Source organism: Bufo bufo, chromosome 5 (genome assembly GCF_905171765.1).
Source record: "Bufo bufo chromosome 5, aBufBuf1.1, whole genome shotgun sequence".
NCBI classification, from domain to species: Eukaryota; Metazoa; Chordata; class Amphibia; order Anura; family Bufonidae; genus Bufo; species Bufo bufo.
The window spans coordinates 497,157,594-497,185,008 of NC_053393.1; the positions used below are offsets into that span (position 1 = coordinate 497,157,594).

Consider the following 27,415-nt stretch of genomic DNA (forward strand, 5'->3'; position numbering starts at 1 on the left):
CCATTGACTTGCATTGGGGGGTCATGCCGGACCCATCTTGCGCTGCGTCCCAGGACGGAAAGCAAACCGCAGCATGCTGCGGTTTGCTCTCCGGTATGAGAACGGAGCATTCCATTCTGTTCAGTTACGTTTTGTCCCCATTGACAATGAATGGGGACAAAATGGAAGCGCTTTTTTCCGGTATTGAGACCCAATGACGGATCTCAATACCAGAAAATATTAACCTTAGTGTGAAATTAGCCTTAATGCTATACTCATTATAGAAATGTGAGAACCATTTGTGCCTGTCCACTACGGCAAGGTAAACTCTTTTGGACAGGACCCTACACTAAATGCACAAATTACTTTGTACAAAATGCATTCACCAAATCTCACATTTCTAGAATGAGTATAGCATTAGCACTAGTATATATTTTCTATAGTGGGGTATGGTAGTTTGGTTTTTGCGTTCCAGCCATGGTGACGCGCACATGTGCATTAGGATGTGCAGAATAATTTAGTTTTTTCCTTTGCAGTTTAACAATGCATACAGATGAAGAAGTGATAAAATCATGGTAGGAGGGGGAGCTGGAGTAAAACGAAAAAACATAGTAGTGTATGAATAATGTGATGTATTTCTGCCATCTGCAGCGCTGTTCTTGTGGTCAAAAGTACTGGAAATATGGCAACCCCATAATAAGTCAAGAGGATTCATCAACTCATTGGGATCAGTTTGAAACCATACCCATAATAAATGAGCCGGCTGCTTTATGGACACAAACTTTGATGCTAGTGTAAACAGAACTTTATATTTTCCCAAGAAATAACAGTTCTGAAGTGTCTTTTCTTATAAACAAATTCTTCTGTTATTCCTACCAAAAATTTGCGAATACATTGACAGCTGGGTGTTACCAGTTGTGGTGTCTCTCTCAATGACAGGCTGTGTAGGGAGACACCCTTTCTGCATGGGCAATGGTAACACCTAGTTTTTATTGTATAAATATATTTCTAGTAGGAATAATAGAGTATCATATTGTACTCTGCGCTGAAATACATAGTCCGGACTCCTGTGCTAAGATAATGGAGAGGACTCCTGCACCACAGTCCTGTATTTCTGCACAGCTTTGCTAAAAGTGGGGGGAAACGGGGAACAATAATAAAACACAAAATAGTGATCTGGACTCCTTATATGCAGGACTACTCATGTATTACCGCACATAATTGTCCAAGATCATGGTGACAGATTCCCTTTAAAGGGCACCATCACTAGGCAGACACCTGTAATCCGGGTAACCCTATACAACAAGGACATTAAAGGGGTTTTCTGAGATTTTAATACCGACGACCTGTCCTCAGGCTAGGTCATTAGTACCTGATCGGTGGGGGGCCAACACCGAGGACCTCCGCCGATCAGCCGTTTGAGAAGGCAGCGGCGCTCGTGTGAGCGCCCTGGCCTTAGCTCAGCTGTTTCTAGGCCTGTGACGACACGTTCATCGTTCACATGGCCTAGGAGCAGCTCAGTCCTAGTCGAGTGAATGGGGCAGAGCTCGATACCAAGCACTGCCGCTATACAGCCTCAACAGCAAATCTGCCGAGCGGCAAATTACATTCACCGACATTGCCGCATGCGTGAGCAGATTTGTTGTCCTTTTAGGACTTATGGCTAGCTGTGTGCCAATCTCTAAGGGAAGTATAATGGAAGCCACGTGGGTTGTCACCCGGCCTCCAACCAACCAATATAAAACCAAGAAACCAAACTGAATGGAAGTAAAACCTGAAATCACCAGAACATATAAGAGCAGCAAACCTGGAGCTAATGACAGGGGCCGAGGAGCCTCCTTCTACTGAATCCCCCAGGCAAGTGCCTTCTGTGTGCCAACTGCTACTCAAAGGGTAACTCCAAATGTTTACTAATGGTGACAATTCTACATCTGGTGATGGTGACCTGTTCCTGGCAGGAAATCATGCAGGCCTCGCTCCTTCCATTAATTATGCACAAGGCGAGAACGGGGAGACAATTTAACCGTATGTAAGAGGAGAGCAAATCTGTCGGACGACCCAGGTAACTCCCCTGCTAGGCCACATTAGGGGCCTTGTTAGCGCTCTCGGTTTGGAAAACAGATGCTCCATGAAAATTGCCCGAGCGCGCGTGCCTGCCTCCTATAAACACGCAGCAGAGAGACAGGCGCGCACTAATCATTGAAAACTGTGCTGGAGAGAGGAAGAGGAGTCGTCAAGCTGGGGGGATTTTTGGTGCATGCTGCTTATGGTTTTAGACGTCCCGCTGAATAGGGACGAGTGATAGCATTTGGAATCACTCCTACCCATACTGAGGAGGAGATCGCTACATTTAAATGTCTCCTTCACAGATTAGTAGGCGATTTTCAGGAAGGAACGCTTCAATGCTTCCTTCTGGAAAATCCGTCTGCTCAGCCCCATAGAAGTGAATTAAGTTGAACTGCAATCCAAAGCACAGCCAGTATACAATGTACGGCACTGGGAGCAGGGAGAAGGCCGCAGCGCTCACAGGAGCACCTGACACCTCGGACCCCCACCGATCAGGTACTGATGACCTATCCTAATCTCGGAAAACCCTTTTAATACGACTGATCGTTGGTATATGCAGTCTTACACAGGGGAACAATGACTTATGACTGCTGCCAATAAATGGACGAACGGTCAACCGCTGCACATGTCAGGACATGGAAATGATCAGGAACAAACAGTAGGGACAACAGCCACCACATGGGATCTCGGGATCAGCAGTTCCCAGCATGTAAATTCCCTGTGGCTTACATGGTTAGAAGCCAGTGCGCCCCATTCACACTGCAGGCTACCAAAAACAGCCGTCTGATGTACCAGTGGATTTCCCCTGAACGTCCATTGCTAAAAATAGGTGTGTGTGTATGTGTGTATGTGTGTGTGTATGTGTGTATGTGTGTGTATGTGTGTATGTGTGTGTGTATGTGTGTATGTGTGTGTATGTGTGTATGTGTGTGTGTGTGTGTATGTGTGTATGTGTGTATGTGTGTATATATATATATATATATATATATATATATATATATATATACACACACACACATACACACATACACATACACACATACACACATACACAGTACAGACCAAAAGTTTGGACACACCTTCTCATTCAAAGAGTTTTCTTTATTTTCATGACTATGAAGGCATCAAAACTATGAATTAACACATGTGGAATTATATACATAACAAACAAGTGTGAAACAACTGAAAATATGTCATATTCTAGGTTCTTCAAAGTAGCCACCTTTTGCTTTGATTACTGCTTTGCACACTCTTGGCGTTCTCTTGATGAGCTTCAAGAGGTAGTTTCCCCTGAAATGGTTTTCACTTCTTGCCTTATAAATGGGGTTGGCACCATCAGTTGCGTTGAGGAGAAGTCAGGTGGATACACAGCTGATAGTCCTACTGAATAGACTGTTAAAAATTTGTATTATGGCAAGAAAAAAGCAGCTAAGTAAAGAAAAACGAGTGGCCATCATTACTTTAAGAAATAAAGGTCAGTCAGTCAGCCGAAAAATTGGGAAAACTTTGAAAGTAAGGGCTATTTGACCATGAAGGCGAGTGATGGGGTGCTGCGCCAGATGACCTGGCCTCCACAGTCACCGGACCTGAACCCAATCGAGATGGTTTGGGGTGAGCTGGACCGCAGAGTGAAGGCAAAAGGGGCAACAAGTGCTAAGCATCTCTGGGAACTCCTTCAAGACTGTTGGAAGACAATTTCAGGGGACTAAAGAAAAAACTCTTTGAATGAGAAGGTGTGTCCAAACTTTTGGTCTGTAGTGTGTGTGTGTACGTGTGTACGTGTGTACGTGTGTACGTGTGTACATATATATATATATATATATATATATATATATATATATATATATATATATATATATATATATATATAGATACTAGATAGACTCATTACATGCAAAGCGAGATATTTCAGACCTTTTTTTTTGGTTATAATTTGGATGATTATGGCTTACAGCTTATGAAACCGCAAAGTCACAATTTTGAGGTCCCCTTTGCTCAGGGGGTATGGATTAATTAGCTGACCAGAGTGTGATACTTTGAGCCTACAATATTGAACCTTTTCACAAAATTCTAATTTTAAGCTGCATTAATGCAATTCCTTTTAATTTGCATTACTGAAATAAAAGAACTTTTGCACGATATTCTAATTTCTCGAGTTTCGCCTGTACACACGCTGTAATACACTCTAGTATTGTCCAGCTTTGCCGAGTCCACCCTATAAGGGACACATGAACTGAGTCCAGACAAACGCTTCCATTAAAAATGTGACGGCAATTCTCCTTTCAAAAGGACATCTTGAAGAGTTCATGTTTTATGGAGAACGCTAAAGAACATTTCAATAATTATTACCTTAATTGCCAAGCTAAACACCCCGTGTGCCAACCAGCTGTTCCAACCAGGCGGCAGCATGTGCAGTTTTCCATCATAGGTGGTAGCGGGGTTAGCTTGTAGACAGAGAAGACCTGCATCACCTTTTATGTGATCTATTTGGAGATATTCACCCCACCGCTTCCGATTCCACTATGTGGCGGGTACAATCTGTGCCTTCACAGAAGCCAAAAACACTACCCTCGAAGTTTTTTTTACTAAATCCCTATGTTAAGCAGAATAGTTCTGTAACCACAATATCCTCCCACACTTACTAAGCCCGAGGCCACCACCTACTCAATAATGTAAAAACCCACTTCAAGCTCTGGCTACTGAGTCAGTGCTGTTCACCTTGGCGCAGAGGCATGGCCGCAGTAATTGCTGCATGATTAGAAGTGGTCACCTACTGGGTACGAGCTTGGCCAGTGGTCATTTAGGTAAACATGCAGATTAACTAGAGGAACCTCAGTTCACATTAAACTTCTTCATCATCTAGATGTTTTAGCCTGCAGAATGATGATGCTTATCATGGAGCAACCATTGAGGGGAAAATTACATCCTGGGGAACCCTATAACTAGCCACCGCATCTTAAAGGGGGTGTCACACTGAGAAATCATCTTTCAACGTGTCCTATTAGGTCATATGAATATCAGAGAGAGAACCTCCAGCGTGGGACCCCCATAATGTTCCACCAACACAAAAGAGATATCCCACTCCTACCAACCCCATGGCCACCATGTATTACAGCATTTTCCCTGCCATGACAACTGCTCAGGGGTCGTCTTCATTAGACAACTGCTTTAATGAGAACCTATTGGAAAGACATACCTCCCCCAAACCACCACCAGTACCAGACTATTCCGCTCAAGGTCTTCTAAGCCCAACGAGGTGCCTAAATATGCTAAAAAATAACTTTGCTGCACAGCAGGCCCCTGACGTCAAGGTCTGGGTGTCCAAAACCTACCCCTTCTGGCTTGACAGATGTCATGGAACGCTATTACAACCAGGGATAAAATACTGCGCATGCGCCACTGCTTATTTCGCCCCGGGTTGTATTGGCATTCCCTGTTCGCAGGGATGTCAATGACTGCATTTACACCTCCCTGACTTAATCTGAAAATGTTGAACGGAGGCAGCAGTAATTTTATATCACAATGAGGTGTCTCTTTGGGCTGATAAAACCATCATTGTGGATAAAAGATTAGCAAAATTGTAAGGTACTGGTGGAGGTTTAAGGGGCCACGTACCCTCTGAGAGGCTCCCTTTAAATAACAGCTCTTTCTAAAACGTTTTGGCGTGTTCACATTTGTAGCATTTTTTTATATTGCTCCAGTGCATTTAAAATAAAAACTGTAACAACTTTGTAAATTATCTCGATCAAAACTGCCTCATCGCTGTGTCCCCAGCAACTAAGTAGACCTGTCTCCATGGTTACAGACTACAAACAAACCCGATGTAGTCTGATCCTGCAGCCACATTCCAGTCTCCACCCTACTGCATAGTAAAAGTGGTAAAAGCTTAGGTGATAAGATAGTAAAGGGTTTATGGAACACTGAAAGAGTGGCCCAGATCTGTCCAATCCCTGCGGTTGGATCCGGTCTGATGGGCTACCGGGCTGGCTGTTCCACTCCCACATGCGCCGAGGATAACATCAGTTGATGGGGGGGATATTTGACTGCTGCAGCCAATCACAGGATGCAAAGGTGACCTGCTCCCCTTGCGTGATGCCACATATGACTCAGGGGGAGCGGGTCACCTCTGCGGCCTGTTATTGACTGCAGATGTCACATGTGCCCCCCCCCCCCCCCATTGAAGGATGTTGTCCTCTGTGTACATGGGAGTAGAACTGCCAGTCCGGGAGCCCATCAGAACAGATCCAGCGGCAGGGAACAGGGCAAGTCTGGGTCAATCTTTTAGTGTTGGTTACCCCCTTTAAGTCTCTAAATGTATTTTTATCTATTTAACTGAGAATCCCATGGGTTCCATCATGGACACCGTTTACTTTTACGTATGTTTAACACTATTTTGTACTGGAACGGTCTCACCCACAAGATGAAGGAGCAATCATATAAACTGTGACAAGAACCAATGCCATTAAAAGTCCAACGTCCTCTTCCACCTCTCTGACATGCGTTGGTTGCGTACTAATGACCAGTCTAGAACATGACATCCTTTGCCCACAACAATTCATGAAATAGCACATAATGGCTGCTTATTTCCTATACATTAAGCACTATTAAACAGCAAGAAAGATGAAAACCTGAAATCCAACTACAGGGGCGAGGGACGACACGCGAAAATGGTATATTAAGAACATAGCAAAAAGAAAAATGACCGTGGAGCATATAAAGCTTAGCACTCCACCTAGTGGTAATACCAGGAATGACTACACCCACTTTCAAAGAACATTCAGAGTCTCTGTATAATTATTCTGTCAAGAAAGTGAAAGGAAAAGCTTTGAAGTAAAAAAAAAAAAAAAAAAGAAGAAATAAAAAGTCTTTTTTTGGTCTGTGTCCAAAAAAAAAAAACATAATGGATCCAGATTATAATAATTGCCTTCTAACATCATGTAAGAGATCCGGCGTCATAGGGAACCAAAGTAAAAATAATATGCTGTTCTTCTGTGGAGTACAACCTGACACATCTGATTCAAAGTCACAGCGAGCGGCCAGGTTCTTTTTCAGAATTTTACAGATTTTTTATATATTTTTTTGTTTTAAAAAATGAATGCCTGTAGAACTGCAAGCGTACGTCTACACTATAACGCTTATTTTACCTGACTAGACAGGTCTCCACAGACAGTTCACCAAGTTTTCTATATTTCTTATGTAGTACCAACCTATTCTGTGGCGCTGTACATTGTGACCATTTAAATTACTTCCATTAAAGTATAATTTGTCATCTCAAACACAGACCATTTCGTAGCTGGTCAATTAGCCCCCCCAAGCATGGTTTAGGTCTTGGAAAGCAACCACAAAAACATAGGAACATACGCACCTTATGCAGGCATTAGCCGTGGTCGGAATTTGGTGCCCAGTTTTGCAGGCTGACAGTGAATCATGTAACTAAATCCAATGTGATCTGAAGTCCACACATTGTATCCTGCTTTTGTCCCCATTGTTCCCTTCTGCAGACTCCATCTCTAATTGTGAGTTGTCTCTGAGCCAAAAGGTGGGGACTAGCTGCTATGATGTCTCCCATACACAGCACACACAGAGGAGTTACGCTGTCTCTCTGCAGCACACCTTCGGTACTGAGCAGTGTGGCTGTAAATCCAACACTGGGGCGACATAGAAAACTGACTGAAGGCAATGGCAGCAGAATCTTTAGGCTAGGGCTACATGACGACATGTGTTGCACGACACATAGGGTTCAACTACGCAGCAACATGCGTCGCCGTGTAGCCCTCACTTTAGATGTCTCTGTCTCCCTCCACCAACTATCTCCTCCTGCTCGCCCTAAACTTCTATGGCAGCTTGTAAACTGATCCCTCCATGAGCACAATCTGGCTGTGAACCAAGGCCGAATGGTAAGTACAGGGAGAAGAGGAGGGGGAGAGTTTGGAGAAGTGGTGTCTCACAAGTGGAAAAAAAGAGGCATTTTCCTCTAATAAGATATATTACAACGTTTTTTATATTCACTTGTACTGCTGATTTATACAAAGTTTGTACGCTGCCTACGTAAACACTTGAGCTTGTTTCTCTTATGTACATATAACCAATTATTGTCCAGGGCACCAATTAAAGGGAAGCGGTCACCTCAAAAATCGCATATAAAACCGCCAGCATTACCTTATAGTAGCCCCCAGTCTGTTATTGATGTGTTTGATCCGGTAATCTGATGCTCCATACATGATAAAAATGATGTTTTTAAACGCCATCAGCGCTATCTTGCCGGTAAGTCTGAAGTCAAGGGGGCAGCGGTCTCCTTGCTTCAAGTCAAGATAAGCACACACCCTAACCGTCCCCCCTTCTGTGATTAACATCCTGCAGTGTGCCTGGGATCGCGTTAGTCTCGCGCATGCACAGTGTGCTGATGAAACCCGGCTAACTGCGGGAGCGGGGATCGTGCATCAACAAGGAGCGCACCGTGCATGCGTGAGACTAATACGATCCCAGGCCGCACTGCAGGATGTCAACCACACAGAAGAGGGGACGGTTAGGGGGTGTGCTTACCTTGACTTGAAGCAAGGAGACCGCTGCCCCCTTGACTTCAGCCTGACCAGCAAGATGGCGCTGATAGCGATTAAAACATTGTTTTTGTCATGTATAGAGCATCAGATTACCGGATCAAACACATCATTAATAACAGACTGGGGGCTACTATAAGGTAATGCCGGCGGTTTTATATGCGATTTTTGAGGCGACGGGTTCCCTTTAAGTAGACAGCTTACTAACACATGCAAATTCCTCAATACTCAAGTTGCACCGTGGTATAATAGTTTTAAAGGGGTGCTCCCACTAAAAGCATTACTATGCAATGGATAGGGCATTTCAAATGAAGTATTGCTGCAATATACATGCAACAAAAACACTGAGGGACATTTATGAAGACTGGCGTTCCCATATACCAGTCCTGATCCCCAGCAAGGGAGTAAGGGATATGCATCTTAAAACTCAGTGCGCCAGAAACTCAAATCCACTCCAGTGAGGGGATGGCTTGTGCTTCTGGTACAAGTTATAGTAAATCCGATGGGCTGCTATAGTCTCTGCCCTCCCCCCAAGCTGAAAAAAGTCACACATTATGCCGTAAATATGGAATGCACCATAATTTGCGACTTTTTAACACCACAACTGTGACTTAAATAGCTTAATGTGTGTCCTTCATTGTTCGTTTTTTCTATATACATTCTGTTTTTGTCTCGGGTAGCGCCCCCTGCTGTTTATCCTCCTGGTCCACCTTCTCCTGCATTCAGAAGTGGACTGACCTGCTCCGTACCTTCCCTGCTTCCTTCACCTCCCCCAATCAGCTTATTAAAAGGGTTGTGCAACCCCTAAAATGCCTCCCCAAACGCCCGGGCCCCTCACACAGGTTATACTTACCAGGCTCCCCGACACCCTCATCACGTCTGACGCCCACACGGCCAACGCTGCATCTCCCTATCTTCTGGATGAAAACATCGGGTAAGGGGGGGCTTGTTTGGTGGGGATTGGGCAGCCAGTAGCAGGATGCAACGGGAACGAGCCTCCCTAGTGTTGCCCGTGATGCTAGGGAGGCTCATCCCCGTTGTGGCCTGCTATTAAATCTCCTCGCCCCCCCCCATAAGAAGTGATGTGGGTGCCAGGATGCTATATGTGAGAGCACAATTTTCTATATGGGGATAAAAGGGGTTAACACAAGCTAAGTGCAATGCTTCCTGGGAGATGCACGTGCTTGATTGCCTCAGGTGAGCTGCTGCCCAGCCACAGAAAGGGAAGAAAGTCCTCCTGATAGGCAAGTAATATAGTTTAAAAAGTTTTACATTTGAGGGCTAACCCCGCAATGTAGTGTTAAGGGCAGCCAACCATTATGGATGTCCATATCACAGACAGGCTGGGTGCATGAGACGCCGCTTCCTTCGCTTTATAACGTTCATACGCCAGAATTTGGAAACAAGTTATGAAGAGGAGACAAAAAGGATAAAAAGAGACCTTAGCAAGATCAAATAACGGCATAAACTGTAAAACAAAAATGACTAGCAATACAACGTTCAACCGATAGGTGGCAGCATTGAGAAGAAAAAAAAACCCATATGGAGCTGTATACAGTCTGTTTTATATCGCAAAGTGCAATCAGGGCTTATTCATGTTAGGGCTCTTTCACACTTGCGTTCTTTTCTTCCGGCATAGAGTTCCGTCGTCGGGGCTCTATGCCGGAAGAATCCTGATCAGTTTTATCCTAATGCATTCTGAATGGAGAGAAATCCGTTCAGGATGCATCAGGATGTCTTCAGTTCCGGAACGGAACGTTTTTTGGCCAGAGAAAATACCGCAGCATGCTGCGCTTTTTGCTCCGGCCAAAAATCCTGAACACTTGCCGCAAGGTCGGATCCGGAATTAATGCCCATTGAAAGGCATTGATCCGGACTTAAGCTAAACGTCGTTTCGGCGCATTGCCGGACCCGACATTTAGCTTTTTCAGAGTGGTTACCATGGCTGCCGGGTCGCTAAAGTCCTGGCAGCCATGGTAAAGTGTAGTGGGGAGCGGGGGAGCAGTATACTTACCGTCGGTGCGGCTCCCCGGGCGCTCCAGAGTGACGTCAGGGCGCCCCAAGCGCATGGATCACATCATCCATGTGCATGGGGCGCTCTGACGTCATTCTGGAGCGCCCGGGGAGCCGCACGGACTGTAAGTATACCGCTCCCCCGCTCCTACTATGGCAACCAGGACTTTAATAGCGTCCTGGGTGCCATAGTAACACTGAAAGCATTTGGAAGACGGTTCCGTCTTCAAATGCTTTCAGTACACTTGCGTTTTTCCGGATCCGGCGGGCACCTCCGGCAACGGAAGTGCACGCCGGATCCCAACAACGCAAGTGTGAAAGAGGCCTTAGTGAATGACAGTCTGTTCTCCAGCTGATCTGGAGCTCCTGGCATGTGGCCCAGGGGGCATTCATCCTCCCATGTTCTGCTTGTGATCTGGGTAACAGTATCTGCCCACCACTCATAGTAACCTTGTGATATGGGTGACCTATGCACCTGACAACCCTACATTCATACTAACCTTGTGATATGGGTGACTTCTGCACCTGACAACCCTACATTCATACTAACCTTGTGATATGGGTGACTTATGCACCTGACAACCCTACATTCATACTAAGCTTGTGATATGGGCGACTTCTGCATCTGACAACCCTACATTCATACTAAGCTTGTGATATGGGTGACCTATGCACCTGACAACCCTACATTCATACTAACCTTGTGATATGGGTGACCTATGCACCTGACAACCCTACATTCATATTAAGCTTGTGATATGGGCGACTTATGCACCTGACAACCCTACATTCATATTAAGCTCAGCACGCCAAGAAAATACATAAAATGTTACCGGTAATCAAAATGATGTCTCTAAAAAATACATTTCAACAGAAAAATTATTATTGCCAGATAAAAAGCAATAAAAAGTCATAAAAGCGAAAATATTTTTTAAATGTTTTTTTTTTGTGCAAAAATCCTAACCGCCAAAAAACAAAGATGAAGAGAATATATATATATATATATATATATTATTATTATATTTATTTAGTTTCCACACACAGCCAGAAATAATTCAATGTGGCCACTAGGGGGCAGACAAGAACCGTCTCATGGCAGTCTGCATGGAGGGAGAAGGTGCTCTGGCCACACCTTTATGTAGTAAATAAGAAATGAGGCCAAGTTCACACTAGGTTTACATACGAGTGGGGGGGGGGGGGGGGGAACTTCTGCGGTGTAGAAAGGCTTCAAGAGACAGCATGAAAGTAACTATGGGGCGCCATTAAACACTGGGACCACTTACCTTTGTCAGGAACATGGGTCATTTACACACTTTCTGGTGATTTTCATGCAATATCAATGAGACTTGACAACCACTGTGGCTGCTGCTAATCTACAGCTTCCAGCCCTGACAACCCCTTCTCTAAAGGCCCTTTTACATGGGCCGAGAATCAGGGAAAGTATCAGGAATGAGTGTTAGGAGAGATGCGCGTCCCTGCTGTCACATGCCACCGCTCGCTTGTCCACCCGGTGATCACATTTTTTATGCAGCCCATAAAATCAGTGGCAGCACATCGCCCTATGTGAACAGGGGTCTGCTGGCCACAAACAATAAATCTACCGCATTTGCCATTACCGCTACTGAAAGATGGGGCATTCATCGGGAACACCTGGCTTGTTCCCGATACGTGACCTCAAGGGGGTATTCGCATCTGGGACATATATGGCATATGTATAGGATAACTTCCCTCCAGGACTCAGTGAGAGTGACGTACGCAGCCATCTTTTCACCCCTATGGGACTTACGAAATTAGCCGAGAAAGCGCTCTGTTATTGTCTGAATTACCATAGAGGTGAATGGAGAGTTGCCCCAGATGCTTGCCCTTTACTTCAGGGTCCCATTCTGGAAATAGGAGAGAGTCCCTGAGTTGGGACCCACAACTATCTTACATTTAAAGGGAGTCTGTCAGCAAAATATGACGTTGTACACCACTTACACGGCTCTCTAGCATACCTATCCGTGATTCAAATGGTACCTTTGTAATTTTCTCCTGACTTTCAGCAGCAGGAAAAACGCAGGAGCCCAGGCTGCTCTGCCTTATTTTTACATTACAGCCTCTTCCTTGGCAGATATCCCTCGCGTGCGCAGTGCACCGCCAGCGCGGGCCCAACATCACTACATGTAGTGCACATGCGCCGGCCTCCAGTCCTCCTGTTTGCTTCTGGTCCACCCCCTAGTCCCTGGTTTCACGCCGGTTCTGGTGCATGCGCACTACATGTAGCGATGCTATGCCCACAATGGGCATCACAGTCACAGAAGGCAGAAGAAAATTACAAAAGTTACCATTTAAATCATGGATAGGTGTGCTAGAGAGCCAGGTTAGTGGTGTATAACGTCATTTTGGTGATGGACTGCTTTTCAGGCCCTAGCAATATGACAAATGTCCCAGATGGGGATGCTTCTTTAAGGAAAAGTATCATATCCATAAAAACAGAAGTGTTGGCAGGCAGCCGATCCTAGTAATGATCGGCGCCTGCTTCTGCAGATTAGCAGGGGTCTCACCTTTCCTTTTACCAGGAGAACATCATTTCTGCGCCACCTCCAGTTTACCCATTTGCATGCTTGCGGAGACGGAGGGACGTTCACATTTCTGTGCATGCCTGATCAATGTAGTTAGAGGGGTTGTCTCACTACAGCAAACGTCATTGATCATGTAGAGAAAGTTACTACAAGGCACTTACTAATGTATTGTTATTGTCCATATTGCCTCCTTTGCTGGCTGGATTAATTTTTTCATTGCATTATACACTGTTCGTTTCAAGCTGCAATCCAGCAGTGGTGATCGTGCTTCTACACTATAGGGAAAGAAAATAAACACACAAAGGCACGCATGTGCAGGAGCTCATGCACTTAAGGGCTCGTGCACACAGCCATAAGTGTTTTGCGATCTGCAAATTTCAGATCCTTTTTTAAACTTCTGTAAAAATGTCCTATCCTTGTTTGAAAAATGGACAAGAATAGGACATGTTCCATTTTTATTGTGGGACCGCGGAACGGACTTGCAGATGTAGGCAGCATCTTTTGCAGCCCCATTGAGATTAATGGGTCTGCATCCGATAAAAAAAAAAATAGTCTAAGGCCTAAGGCATTAGAGACAGAGCTTGTTAAGATCTCATTTGCATCCCTTTCTTTACAGAATTCCAGAGAAGCATGTATGGCCTATAAGTCTTCTCACACCGATAAAATATTAGCTATTACTAGTAGCAAGGTAGCGAGCGAGAGAGAGGTAGCGAGCGAGCGAGAGGTAGCGAGCGAGCGAGAGAGAGATAGCGCGAGAGAGAGAGAGAGAGAGATAGCGAGAGAGAGATGGATGGAGAGAGATTAGATAGATAGATATCTCTAAAGCCAACCTGGATTTTAGGATTATGAAACACCCGCTCTGCGGGAACACCCAGGTGACTACTACAGACTAGGTGTCAGACACTCCGAGGAAACCCGCACCCCCTGCCCCCATAATGGGATTATACAGACTTCTTAGACAGGAAGAAAGTGTTCACCTTGATTCATTTCATGCTCTCACAAATCCTGCCCTTCAAGTCCTGCAAGGTTCAGTAATAGAGAACAATTGTCTTCTCCACTTATTTCACGTCTTTCAGGAGGTTTAATTGCTTGGATTAATAAGTGCATAGGACGCTGAGTAAAGACACCCAGAGCTCTTCATGTTCAGGTTGCGCTGGATGACAGCACTGGGGTGGTCAGCCGACCATTATTGACCCCCCTAAAAACCACAAGCACCTGCCGTGAATGTACCCTCCTGATAAGTTTCATTTTAGGAGTATCACAGTTGTCATGTGAGGATTCCTAAAATCCTCCGGGACATGCCGGTAACATTACGTATAGAATGTATAAAGTTTCACCAGTAAATCTGTATTATATTACATACAGGGAGACTGGCGGCTCACGTCAGTGTATCCAAGGCTGCAACTTGATACCGATAAATCTGAGCTCGTAAGGGGGGGGGGGGGGGGGGGGTCGTGCCAGACAAATACCAGTGCGGCTGTCTGTGAACCCCAAGGAGTCAAAAAGGCTACAGTGGGATAAGGCCACTTTCACATCAACGTTCACAGTTTCCATTGTTCTGCCAGATTTGGCGTAAAACTGAAACAAACAGAGCCACTAATGCAGTTTTTGGGGCAGATTTGGTGTGGAAACGCACAGAAATCCGCATGGAAATCTGGGCAGATTTGTGTTTGCACCCATGTGCAGGTAGCCTAAGGCCTGTTTCACACTGGCGTTACTGGTTCTCCTTCGGCCCCCATTATAGTGAATGGGGCCCGACGGACTTCTGGCCCGATTCACTATAATGGGGACCGGCGGAGATGCGGCCGCAGCAAGGCAAATATGCTGAAAGGCGGCCACACAAAAAATGTTTAGTGCAGCGATATTTGTCTGACGGCCTCAGCATATTTGCCGTGCTGCAAACGGATCTCTGCTGGTCCCCATTATAATGAATGGACTTCCGGCAGCGCACGGCTGCACACCGTAGTTACGGATCCGGCAGGCTGTTTCCCTGCCAGAAAAGCCAGGGTGAGACAAGCCTAACATGTCATAATAGTCAGGAGAATTAAAGGAAACCTGTTACACTGAAACTGCAGGCCGTATGCTCTAGAGCAGGAGGAGCTGAGCAGAATGGTAGGGCCGCCCACTGGACTCCTAAGCAAAGCATGAAACTGTATGGACAGTCCTACATGAAAGGTCACAGACAGGACAGCATTTTCAATGACAAAGGTTTATATCCATCTCATACGTTGGTGGCGTATCACTGGGATATGTCACCAATGTCAGATAGGTGCAGGTCCCAGAGGTGGGACCTGCACCTATCTCCAGGACTGGCCCCTACAAAGTGAAGGAAAGTACACTGTGCAAGTCACCTCTCTAATGACTGCTATGGGATTCTCGGAAATCTGGCGCTCACAGAAATACCTGAGCCAGAGGTGGGACCCGCACCTATCCGACATAGGTGGCATACCCTAATGATATGCCACCAATGTCTGAGATGGGAATACCACTTTAAAATACAACACAATGGCAGGTAATGAAGCTGGATATAGGAGTATCTATCTGCTAACCCAATGAGATGGGAACATAGCTGCACATCATCAGGATTCCTGTATCATCAGTCTGGAAACCACTAGATAACTGGAAATGTACTTTATCATTTTAATAAATAATCCAGCAATGCATGAGAAATCACCGCCGATACAACACATATACAGGACTAGAGACCCACCACGTACCACCACCTACAATCTTCAGATGTTTGGACACTAGGCTAGAAAACAATAAAAATAGGAAAGGACAAAACCGGCATGTACTATCCGCTAACCCAACTGAATACGAAGCAAAGTATTTCCAAGGCTTTCACACTTACTCTGTCCTTGTCATCAGCCACGTCACAAAGAATGTCATCAAGGTCCAAAATGCCACCATCCCCATGCTCTAGTCGGTGAACTTGTATCCAGTAATTATGGTCCTGCCAGAAGAAAAAGCACAGTTACAGAAGGATATAGCATGAGGCTCAGGCAATATGTCATTGGTCTGTCATCTTATGCACCTTACTACTGTATACTGGGGTGTTATCAGAGAAAGTTAGAATATAGCATCATTGCCAGCACCGTAGGAGGATATTTTATAAAAAGGTTAACACCACTATTGCAGCGTTAAGTCGCAAATTATGGCACACGCCATATTTGCCATTTTTTTCCGTTTCTCGCCACTTTTGGAAAGTGGTGAGAAAAGGGGTGGCGAATAATTGGAGGGGTGGAGCAAATCACAGGCCGTCAGATTTACTATAACTTGCGCTAGAAACTGAAGCAATAGCTCAAGTCTAGATTTGGGTTTCTGGCGCACAGAAGGGCAGAAATGAGACTAAGCATCTTACTCCAGCACAAGGCAATCAAGACTAATGCATGGAAACGCTGGTCTTAACAAATGTCCCCCACAGTGGCTGAATGTAAAAGCTATGGACACCTCTGACATGGAGAAATGATTCTTACAGATGTTAGTAGTGACCTAAAGTTAAAAAGTAGCACTAAGTCTCAGGCTGGAAGCATTATTCCTTCAGTTATATCCAGATACCCCCTGATAACCGATTTGCAACCTGATGCAAGTGGCTGACTTTTCTCATGTAGACATGTCCTTATGATTAATGCATGCCGAATGTGAGGCTTGTGTGTCCAGGGTGCTTGTATCCTCACTAGCTGTCATTAATCAACACAGCATCATTCCTAGACTGATTTCACCATTTACAGCTCATGATGGATGATTGCTGACAATCGATGATGCTCAGAAGTGTTAGATTCTCCTCTCCCCCTGAGCAGTTTGCAATGTGCGCTCTGCTTTCTCATGTGTGATTCTCCCTTGCAAACAGCCTTGTGTGTGCTTTTCTCCCAATCTACAGCCTGTGTGACATGCCCTGCCTTGAATACTTGGATGTGTTTCCCCCTCTCCACACTCCGATCAGCCACGTAGATCCTCTGCACCCTCCTTGCTACTGTCCCTAACATGGAGAGAATGGGTAGCTACAAGTAGTATGCCATCAGATTTAAAGGGCAGTCAACTAGGTGAAAGACTTACAACTCTGCAGAAGCAAAATTGTAGGAACTTCTTCAATGAAGATTTAGAAAATTGCTTAATGAAGACCTGTCACCTCTCCTGCATGTCTGATTTAGTAGCTTCTTGCATTGCCCAAGTAATAACAATTCTCCAACATCTATTCTTATGACTATTGTGACACAGTGAGGGGTTTTGTTTGGCAAGGCAGGTATTTTCCTCCCAGCATGTGTGGCTGGGCTGGTTTCCAGCCAGGTGAGGTCAAATACCGAACAAGAGTTTAAGTTCCGCTCCGGGTTTTGGCAGCACCTGGCTGTCCTTAAATAGGCAGCTGGGCTCAGCAGAGATGTCTCTGTTTTTGGGATCTGAGGCTTTGTGCCGTGCTGGAGGGTTGAGAGCCGCATGCTGGGGAAACAGGACCCCTAAAGCCTGCTGTGGACTACTGGAGGCAGAACTGCCAGCAAGGTGACTTGTGTTATATGAACTTCCCATTGCATGTGAATTAACACCAAGACTGCAAAGTTACGTGCCGTTTTGTGCAATTGCCTCAAGTGTGAATAAACACTGACGTTTTGAGTTAAGAACTTGTATTTTGCCTCTGTACTGCGCCCGCTTACCCTATCTACCAGAGCGAAACCCTACACTATGTTGTGCCATTATTTTATTATTCCTGCTAGAAGTTTGCATCTAGAGAAATAAATGTTCAATTAAAATAAAACACTAGTGCAAAGGTGTCCAAAGCCTTTAAAAGGAGTTCTCCATTCTTCTGCCCTGTGGAAGAACACTTACCCATCTCCACAGCACTCGCATAGGCTGCAGGCTCTTCTGGTCACATCCCAACCAGACGTGTGCCCTTCCCTGCCCATTCAGCTGCACTTAGTAACATGCAACTAAACAGGGAGAGAAGGGCACACTTCTGGTCGATAGACAAGAGCCCCTCAGCCTGTACGAGTGCATTGGAGACGGCGGCATGATGGATGGGTAAGTATTAACTAAACTGTAGTTCTATCGCAGGGCAGAAGAAGACTGCTTTTGTAAAAAGTACAGAGTACCCCTTTAAGACCAACTTGCTGTAAACGGCCCATAAATATTCATTAAGAAATATACATAACTGTCAAGTAAGCTGTATTCCTCAGAATATGGAACAGCAATGCGAAAGATGAGCCGACTGACAACTACATCATGCGTAACGCCATCCTGAGCAGCAGTGATGGACTGTACGATACAGACCGCGTAATGCCGAGTGCACAGCCCAAGGGGGGAGTGCACAACACAGACTTTTTGCTGCATTTTTGGAGGGTCGGGGAGATGGTCAGTAAAGTCACAGACAAACTGCTAGAACACAGATGGAGGGTTACCTAAAAATGACATCAACTTTCAAACAACATCATGCAAAAAAGCATAAAATTTTTTTTACATAGAAATTCTGTGACCCCCTCGCCCGCCCAGACCTGAACTAAACTAAAATAGAATATACGGAGTGCACAGACATATGCAAAAACTATTCGGCGCAAACCCTAAACTATTATAACAGGCTGAGAAAAGCAAGGGAATAATTTCCTTCGCCAAACTCTGCTCAACACCGCAGCTCCATTCCCTGGTCTTCACAAGACCGGGCAAGTATGAACGCAGCTTGTCCTACAGGAACTCGTGGTAAGCTTCTAAAGCTTCCAGAGATCTTGATCTAAAGTAGACTGCTTAATGACTTAGGGAAATGAATGGGTTAAATTGGCTTAAAAAGGACTTTTTTTCAGCTTGTGTGGGAATGCAGGGGGTGTATAAAATGACATTTGCAAACTACTCTGTGCAAAGAAGAAAAACTCCTGAAACTTCAAAGGGTCCCATCATTTCAACTAAATATGGAGACGGCCAAACTGTCAATGCCGACTCTCAATGGGTGGTTCACCATTTAAATTTTGGGACGGTGGCTGCACAGCAGGAACTGCATCTTGAAAGGCAATATTAAATAAAATAAAAAATAATAATAAATACAAATAAAAAAATTAAAAAAAGATACAAGAACATAGATAAACTCACCAGGCAGTACTGTACAACCATGATGCTCATATTCCTCATACTAGTACTTTATGAAAATAATTTTAATGGCTAAAGGGGTTGTGCAGGGGTTTTATACTAATGGCGTATCTTCCAGATAGGTCATCGATATCAGATTGTGGTGGTCCGCCACCCAAGCCGATCAGCTGAAGAGAAGGTGGTGTTCTGTGCGAGTGCTACTTCCTCTTCATTACACTGCCCGTCATCTTGGAAGTACAAGTACTCACTCCATTCACCTGAAAAGGAGACGATGGGCAGTGTAATATAGAGGAAGCAGCGCTCACAAGGAGCACCCCTCCTCTTCAGCTGATCGGAGGGGTGTCAGACCCTCACCTATCCTGAGGATCGGTCATCAATATAAAAGCTCTGTACAACCTCTTTAGTTTTTATAACTCTGAGACTGGACACGTTCCCATGCTTCTTATTACACCAGAGCAGTAAATTTACATCAAAACCCATCTTCTAAATGCTAAGAAATGTGCCTTAGGCCAGTAGAATGGCATGGGGAGGAGGAGTCCACAGACTGGAAAGATCATGTGGTTCTTCACAAGATGTTGAGGAAAACTTCAAGCCTGCTCATTATCTGGACCACAAATATGAAGCCCTCAATCATCACTGCTGGTTGAGAGCTTTCACTACAGCCCCGACTGAAGGAGAAATGACCACAGACTTGCTGAGGCTGCAAAACTGGAATTCTACGTAAAGTATTTGCCAACGATGCAGGTCTTCACTTTCCAGTTCTCAGCAGACAGATTTCAGAGGTGGTAAGTAATGGCGGTGACATCAGTGAATAGTTACAGACCTACGTGGTTGGTAAGGTTGGGTAAAGACACAGGTCCAGCATGTCCAACCTATGAGCCTACAGTGTTGATCCAGAAGAAGGCAAAAAAAAACAATGAGGTAGATGCCAATCCCCCTATATTAAAGGGGGGTGTCTCATCTCAGACCTTGATGGCATATCGCTAGGAGCAAGAAGCCAGTGGCGGAAAGCAGGTAACTATGCTTTCCTTCAAGGGTCAGCTCCCCTAAAGGTGCACAAACCCCTTTAGGTGTTACAATTTAACCAAATTTTAAATAATAAATTAGAAATGATTTGAATATATCTAGATATCTAAAGATGCTCTGACGTTTAGTCTATGCTAATATATATCACATTATATTACAGAGGATGGGAATGACTATCTTCGATCTGACAATGACAGAGTACAGATTATCTTAATCTACGGGTTTGTCATGTCCATCTATGATTCAGGGGGAAGTCTTCTGCATTATACATGCCGAGAGTCGGCACTCAACTATGACACATACACAACAAAAGACAACTTAGTTTCTGAAGAGCCGAGCTCTACAAGTCTGTAATCACAACGTGTACAGGGAATTCACAGAGATTAAAGCAGATTAAAAGACATCAAACAGGACTTGACCCTTGTTCCATAAACCCTGAGCTATGTGCTTTATTAACCAAAAACACCACAGACCCTGAAGACGTGTCCAGTTTCCAACTCAACACACACAAAAAAGAAAAAGACACAAAGTACACAATGAGGATTATAACACCAACAAACACGCAACTTTAATCCCCAAACACAAGCAAACAAACAAAACGTAAAGATATTGAAGGCAGTAATGCCTTAGGGTACTCTCACACTTGCGTGTTAATTCCGGTTAAGTCCGATAAGGGACTCCCCTTATTGCTCTTGTAATAGAGAAGAATAACGAAATAATTAGCCCCTTAGTGAAGGCAGCCTTTCCTTGTATGATGGCAGATGACGTTCTTATGGGTCCATACCGTGGACCAGTAGCCTCTCCATGTACCATGAATGGTGCCACCATATTGCTTCAAATGTAGAATATTTCCATGAGTGGGAGCACGAAACCACTTTTTCTCTCATGTATTTTCCGGTATAACAAATCCATGGATATAGATGCAGTCAGTTCCTATCTGATCTCTGGTCTATTGTACCATGCTCACATTATGATGCGAGTACAGTACAATAGACCCACAATCTGATAGGAGCTGAATGCATCATAAAACACTATGATGCAGTCAGTTCGGGTCAGGGAAGCCGTAGTTGGTCCAGGAGATACAGACGACATACGGACAATATATGCCGGTCCAAGCACAATCAGCCCTTGGCGGTTGGTGAGCTCAGGTCAGTGAAACAAAAAGGTGTCTGAGAGCATAGACTGACGACAGAGAGATAACATCTCATCTATGGCCTAATCCGAGAAACAAGCTTCCAAGGAACGTATGTGATGCATGTCATGTGATGCACACAAAATAATCCATTTCATTTGCACAGGCTGATTATCATATTTAGATGAGTGCCAAACAGCCGCATTTCTTCCACATTTTGTCACACCGACCTTCACAGTATACTGACACCGCTAAGTAAAGCCAAACTTCCCACTCCTCGATTTTTCCTCCTTCCTAAATGTATAACAATTAGTAACATCTACTTTATATTGTAATATGGTTTTTCATCATCAATCTCACTAAGAGGGGATAAAAGCAACAGAGAGAGGTAAAAGTGAAGAGGTGCTCCGAGGGGCAAGGCCAGCCCCTTGGTGGCCAAGCACCTAATTTGCATATAACTAAAAGTAAGAAAATTCTCTGCAACAGTAATAGCGATTGCAGAGAAAAAGGCTAATTTCAGTCACTACCATCAAACCTACCAGAAAGTCTGCCTGTCTTAATAGGGGTGACAGATGCTCTAAGTGGCGGGGTCTGGCTGACCACCTAAAGTTTAAGGGGCCGCCCAACTTTCCAACAAAGGCAGATATTAGAGAAGTTAATGGTTGGGCATGTTTAATTTCAACTGCCTGATCCTTTGATCTCAGCAAGATAAGCCAATGCTGGAGCAGTGTATAAGAGGACTGGAAGTTATGGCTGTTGGCCAAACCCGTGTCCAGTCTACGGCTATCCTAGGTGCAGGCCTGATTCAGGGAATGTGTGTTGCGGCACGTGAATGCACTAGTCTGGAGACCTACGTAGTGGGCACAGCTGTGGGGCAGCAGGAAAATTTGCCAAAAGAGAAGTAATAAATGAGGAGCGCCGCTATGGAGCCCAAGCAGAAGACCCTACCGATCAGGACACTTGTGAACTTAGGTGTTTGCCGAGCGGCCATCATCATCCCAGAAGCATTTTTTCCAGGCGCGCTCAATAGGCCAATTCTCAGCCAGTGTTGGCGCTTATCAAGGGGGCAGATTTATGACAACCGTCTAAACCAGGCATGCTCATCTGCGGCCCTCCAGCTGTTGCAAAACTACAACTCCACAATGTCCTGCTGTAGGCTGTTTCGGGCATGCTGGGAGTTGTAGTTTTGCAACAGCTGGAGGGCCACAGGTTGAATATGCCTGGTCTAAACGAAACATTGTGCACCTTTCCTTTCTTCTAGTGCTGTTGAAAAAATGAAAGCTGCGGTGTGATGGCGTCAGACCGATTCATAACCCTGTTCTTCCAGAAAGACTGTGACATGGACAATGTCATCAGGATCAGCGAGGGGCAGGAGGTCAACCCACAGTAGGCAGTCTGCATGCAGGATTTACACATGCTGAGCCAGAGTTTTAGTGCCTCTGAGTGTTATGTAATTTTTTATTTATTTTTTATTACCTTTGGAAGATTACAAAGATAAATGTAATGATTTTATCCACAATACTCAGATATTCCAACTTTGAGATTTTGCGGCTAAGCCTGTAACGGGGCTAGGAGTGTACTCAGAATACAGAAAGCGCCAGCAAAATCAGATCTGAGAAAAGGGATAAAACTTGGTTCACACATGCATTAGGGAACGGCAGAAGAAGGACTAATGGAGGTCTCTAAATGGAACACACCATTATCCATACAGTACTTCCTGATTAAAGGGGTTGTCGGAGTTATAAAATGAGCTCCCCCAGAGGCAAGAATGGTCAATAGAGCAACCTAAACTGCCCTATCCCCTAAGCTTTCTTTTTTAATATGCATGGTGTTATTCCCCTGTAATTACTCCTAGAAATGTAGGAATAAACTGACAACTGGATGTTACCATTCCCCTGTGAAAGGGGTGTGCCCTAGATAGTCCGCCACTGTTAGCGCTGATTGGATAATGTCAGAGCGTGTATGGACATTCCCCAAAATGGTAAGAACAAGTCGTCAATTCATTTGTTAACTTCTAGAAGTTAGTAAAGAGGAACAGCACAACATAGAACTAAGTGAAGATGCTTCATGAAAATACAAGCACGGTATTTACTAAAACAGGTAAGTCGGGAGGGGTAAGAGACCCTCACAAAATCCGCTGCGTATTTCACAGTTTGCCACCATAGGATATGTTCTTTCTTGGCGCAGTCATGGCTTTAATGGCAGTGCAGCATCCCATTGATGGAAGACCCCATGAGATCGCCTGGGGAATTTTGGCGCAAAATCACCGTGTGAATGGGCCCATTGAAAATGCAGTCCAACCTGCAGAAAGCATGCTATAGGTAATAATACAGACTGAGCCGACCGATGGGTAGTCTTGCAGGAAAGATTTAATTCTCATCTTTCTAGGCTTAGTAGTCTCCGGAGTGAAAGGTATCATTCCATTCAGCTGAGCTGGCCCTACAAGACATTTAGTATTACATCTAGTAATATCCATCACAGTTCATTTGTCCTGGAATGATTGTACCCCCATCATTGCTTTGTCTAAAGCAACAAAGGCTATACAATCAGGAATAAAACAAGAATTCATAAAAAGGATTGTGCATAGGGCTTTTCGAAGACTTTAGTACGGTTGGCCTATCCTCTGGTATCTGATCAGTGAGGGTCTAACACCAGACACCCCCACCGATCAGCTGTTTAAGGCGGCATCGGCCTTCTCCGTGCTCACTAGGAACAGCGCCGTACATTGTATAGTGGCTGTTCTTGGCATTGCGTTCAGCCCCATTCACTTCTATGGAGCCGAGCTGCTCCTAGGCAATGTGACCGATGAACATGACGTTACATGGCCTAGGAAAAGCTGAGATAAGCTGGTGCACTACGGCAGGCCGGTGCTTTCTCAAACAGCTGATTGGCAGGGGTCCAGGGAGTAGGACCCCCACCCATCAGATACCGATGCCCTATCCAGAGCATAAGTCATCAGTATTAAAATCTCAGAAAACCCCTTTAAAACTAGCAATTGTTAGTGGCATGTGTGCAAGACGACTGTTCTCATGGAAATGTCCACCAGATGCTCCTGCGTATTACTGGTGCTAGCCTTAACCTGTAAGAACGGACCATGAAACCCCCTGCCCCCAAAAGAATCACATTGGCAGTAACCTGGGCTTAAAGGGGAACAACGGCAATAAACTGTGCTTAAAGGGGTTGTGCCACAAAACATACCGGATTCTACATTTTTAAAACCAGCACCTGGATCTGAAGACTTTGGTAATTGCTGGTTCTAGCTTTGTTAGAAAGAGATTGTCATGTGCTATAGGTTTTTTACATCAATCGTGGCATAACCCCTGTAAATGAGCACGCTGTTACAGACAAGAAGAGAACAGCTTCTCCGCTGTCCCATTCTGATCGATAACCATAAACTCTGCAGTGCTAAATGCTGCTATAGCGGCCAAATAGGACTAATCCCTCAAAATGCTGCAGAAGCCTGCCTTATAATGAACTATTCTTCGCTGGCAGCATTCCCGTGTAACTAGGCGTGCATATAATCAATGCACAGGGGACATCCAATAAGGGCAATTCACGGCATGCAGATCTTAGATGGCCGCCCTTCATATCACGGGGAGGAAATCTTTTAATCTGGGCACATGTCAACGGGTTTCCTGAAGGCGAAGTGACACGTTTCCTGCTCAATCAATTTAGTAAAGCGTCATTAACACTGTGGCAATGCAGAGACTGGATGGAGAGCTTTTAATCCTGATCACTGCGCAGCTTGGCGATGCCAACCCCTGCAAGAGACGGGCACGAGCTGCAGCACTTCTATTAGGAGCAATTCAAGTACAGGAAGCCAATAAAAACTGGCATGAAGAGAAACCACAGGTTATGTCAATTCCTCATGCAGCAGATTCAGTGTAAAAGGGAATATCCACTCAAATACCAATTACCATATTTTTCTCTTTATAAGACACACTTTTTCCCCCCAAAAGTGTGGGGGGGGGAAATGGCCCTGCGTCTTATAAAGTGAATACTAGTGAGTGCTCCCATTATGGAAGCGCTCATTAGTACCGGAGGACCGGGAAGCGGTGAAGGCTGTGTACACACCGCTTCCTGGTCCTCGGCTGTGCTGTGGCTGCGCACAGCGTGAGGGCGCTCTGTGACCTCACGCTGTGCGCGTTGGGTCACAGCACAGCTGCAGCAGGAAGAAGACAGAGCGCGATGGAGGTGAGGAGCAGCGGAGTCCAGAGCAAGAGAGGTAAGTGTTTTTTGTTTTTTTTACTGTGGCATGAGGGCTCCTAATGGGGGGCTGATCTGGGGTCTTATTAACATTGGGGGTCTGATTGGGGCTGTCAGACGAGGTTTGATTAACCACCTCCGGACCGCCTAACGCAGATTCGCGTTCCGGAGGTGGCAGCGCTGCGCACAGTCACGCATATATGCGTCATCTCGCGAGACGCGAGATTTCGCTCCAAAGCCGGCCCGCGCATGCGCATCGCGGGCCGGCAAAAGTTAAAGAACAAGTTAGTCACCAGCCTGCAGCAACGATCATTGGCTGGCAGCTGGCGATTTTTAAAAAATCCAATCACAAGCCATATAACAGATCATATTAGTAAATATGATCTGTTATATGGCTTGTCTGCTCCTGTGCTGGTCCTTTTCGTCGGTTGGATCCAGCACAGGAGCAGACTGAACTGTGAGTAGCACCAACACTACACCTTAGCCCCAGATCACCCCCCTGCACCCCAATTAACCCTTTGATCACCCCTTTGATCGCCCTGTCAATCACCAGTGAAAGGAAAAAAAGTGACAGTTTACACTGATCACTTTTTTTCCTTTCACTAGTATTGGCTGTTAGGTTTAGGGATAGTTTAGGCCCCTTGGTTAGGTAGTTAGCGTCAGTTAGCGCCCACACCCACCGCACCGCAGTCACTTTTATTCGCTGAATAGCGTATCGCTAATCAGCATTTGTACTTTTATGTATCTGTAAGTGATCAAACTGATCACGGTCAGATCTATAATAGTATTAGTGTCACTTTAGTTCCGCCCTCCACCCAAAACGCAGTGTTTGCCCGATCAGGCCTGATCGGTCGCCCACACGTGCGTTCACCCACGCCCGCCCCACCGCAGTGACAAAAAATAAATATTTTTTGATCACTGCACATTCATTTTACACGCACTGCGGCGATAAAAAAATCAGTTTTGATATTTTTTATCAACCGCAGCGGCCTCCGGTACTTCGCTAGCCTCCCCTTTGTAAGACAGGTTTGCTTTTTTTCTTGGGTAGTCTCAGGGAATTACCCCTAAATTTAGTAGTCCAAAATGTCAAACAGGGGGTATTCTTCTGAAGAGGCCTACAGGATTCTGACCCAGTCGGATGAGGAGTGGGAACCCTCATCTGATGAATCTAGCGGGTCAGAATATGAACCTGTGGAAAGCAGTGGCTCTCTGACCCAAGTTCGGACGAGGAGGGTGGAGGTCCCTGGCAAGCACCAGGCGTACCCGGCCCCATGTCCGCTAGACCACAGGTTTTGCAGGATCCGCTTCAAGAGCAGCAGAGTGGGGCTGTCCGCTGCCGGATCACGTGGTGAGGCATACACCAGCAGCGCAGCCCTCCCTGGACCTAGTACCAGCACTGCCGTACAACATGGTGACGTTGGCGAGCACCAGAAGGGCAGTTGAAGCTGGTAAGGTGGCACGTGCACTAGTTACCCCGTCGCAGCCACCGCAAAGACAGGCCCGTAGAGCCCTAGAATCCCTGAGGTGCTGGCAAACCCTGATTGGCAGTCACCAACTTCAGCCGCACCTGTAGTTCCCCCTTTCAACCGCCCAGTCTGGAGTTCGGGTTGAGACGGCTCAAATCGGTCGGCCCTGGGATTTTTTGAGCTGTTCTTGACTGCGGAGCTCTTGGACTTAGTCGTGGCAGAGGACCAACCAGTATGCAACACAATTTATATCCGCCAACCCGGGAAGCTTTTATGCCCAGCCTTTCCGGTGGAAACCAGTCCAAGTTTCCGAAATTAAAAAATTTTTGGGCCTTCTCCTCA

At 45.4% G+C, this 27,415-nt stretch overlaps 1 protein-coding gene across 11 annotated transcripts in view; it reads right to left on the reverse strand.

The window, feature by feature from the left end:
- PARD3 (par-3 family cell polarity regulator) overlaps window positions 1–27,415 on the reverse strand; it is a 600,009-nt gene that overhangs the window by 501,138 nt on the left and 71,456 nt on the right. For all 11 annotated transcript variants that reach the window (XM_040434287.1, XM_040434289.1, XM_040434286.1 and 8 more), the window contains exon 2: window positions 16,029–16,130. In XM_040434287.1, the coding sequence (XP_040290221.1) occupies window positions 16,029–16,130 (102 nt within the window). The remainder of the gene's footprint in view (window positions 1–16,028; window positions 16,131–27,415) is intronic.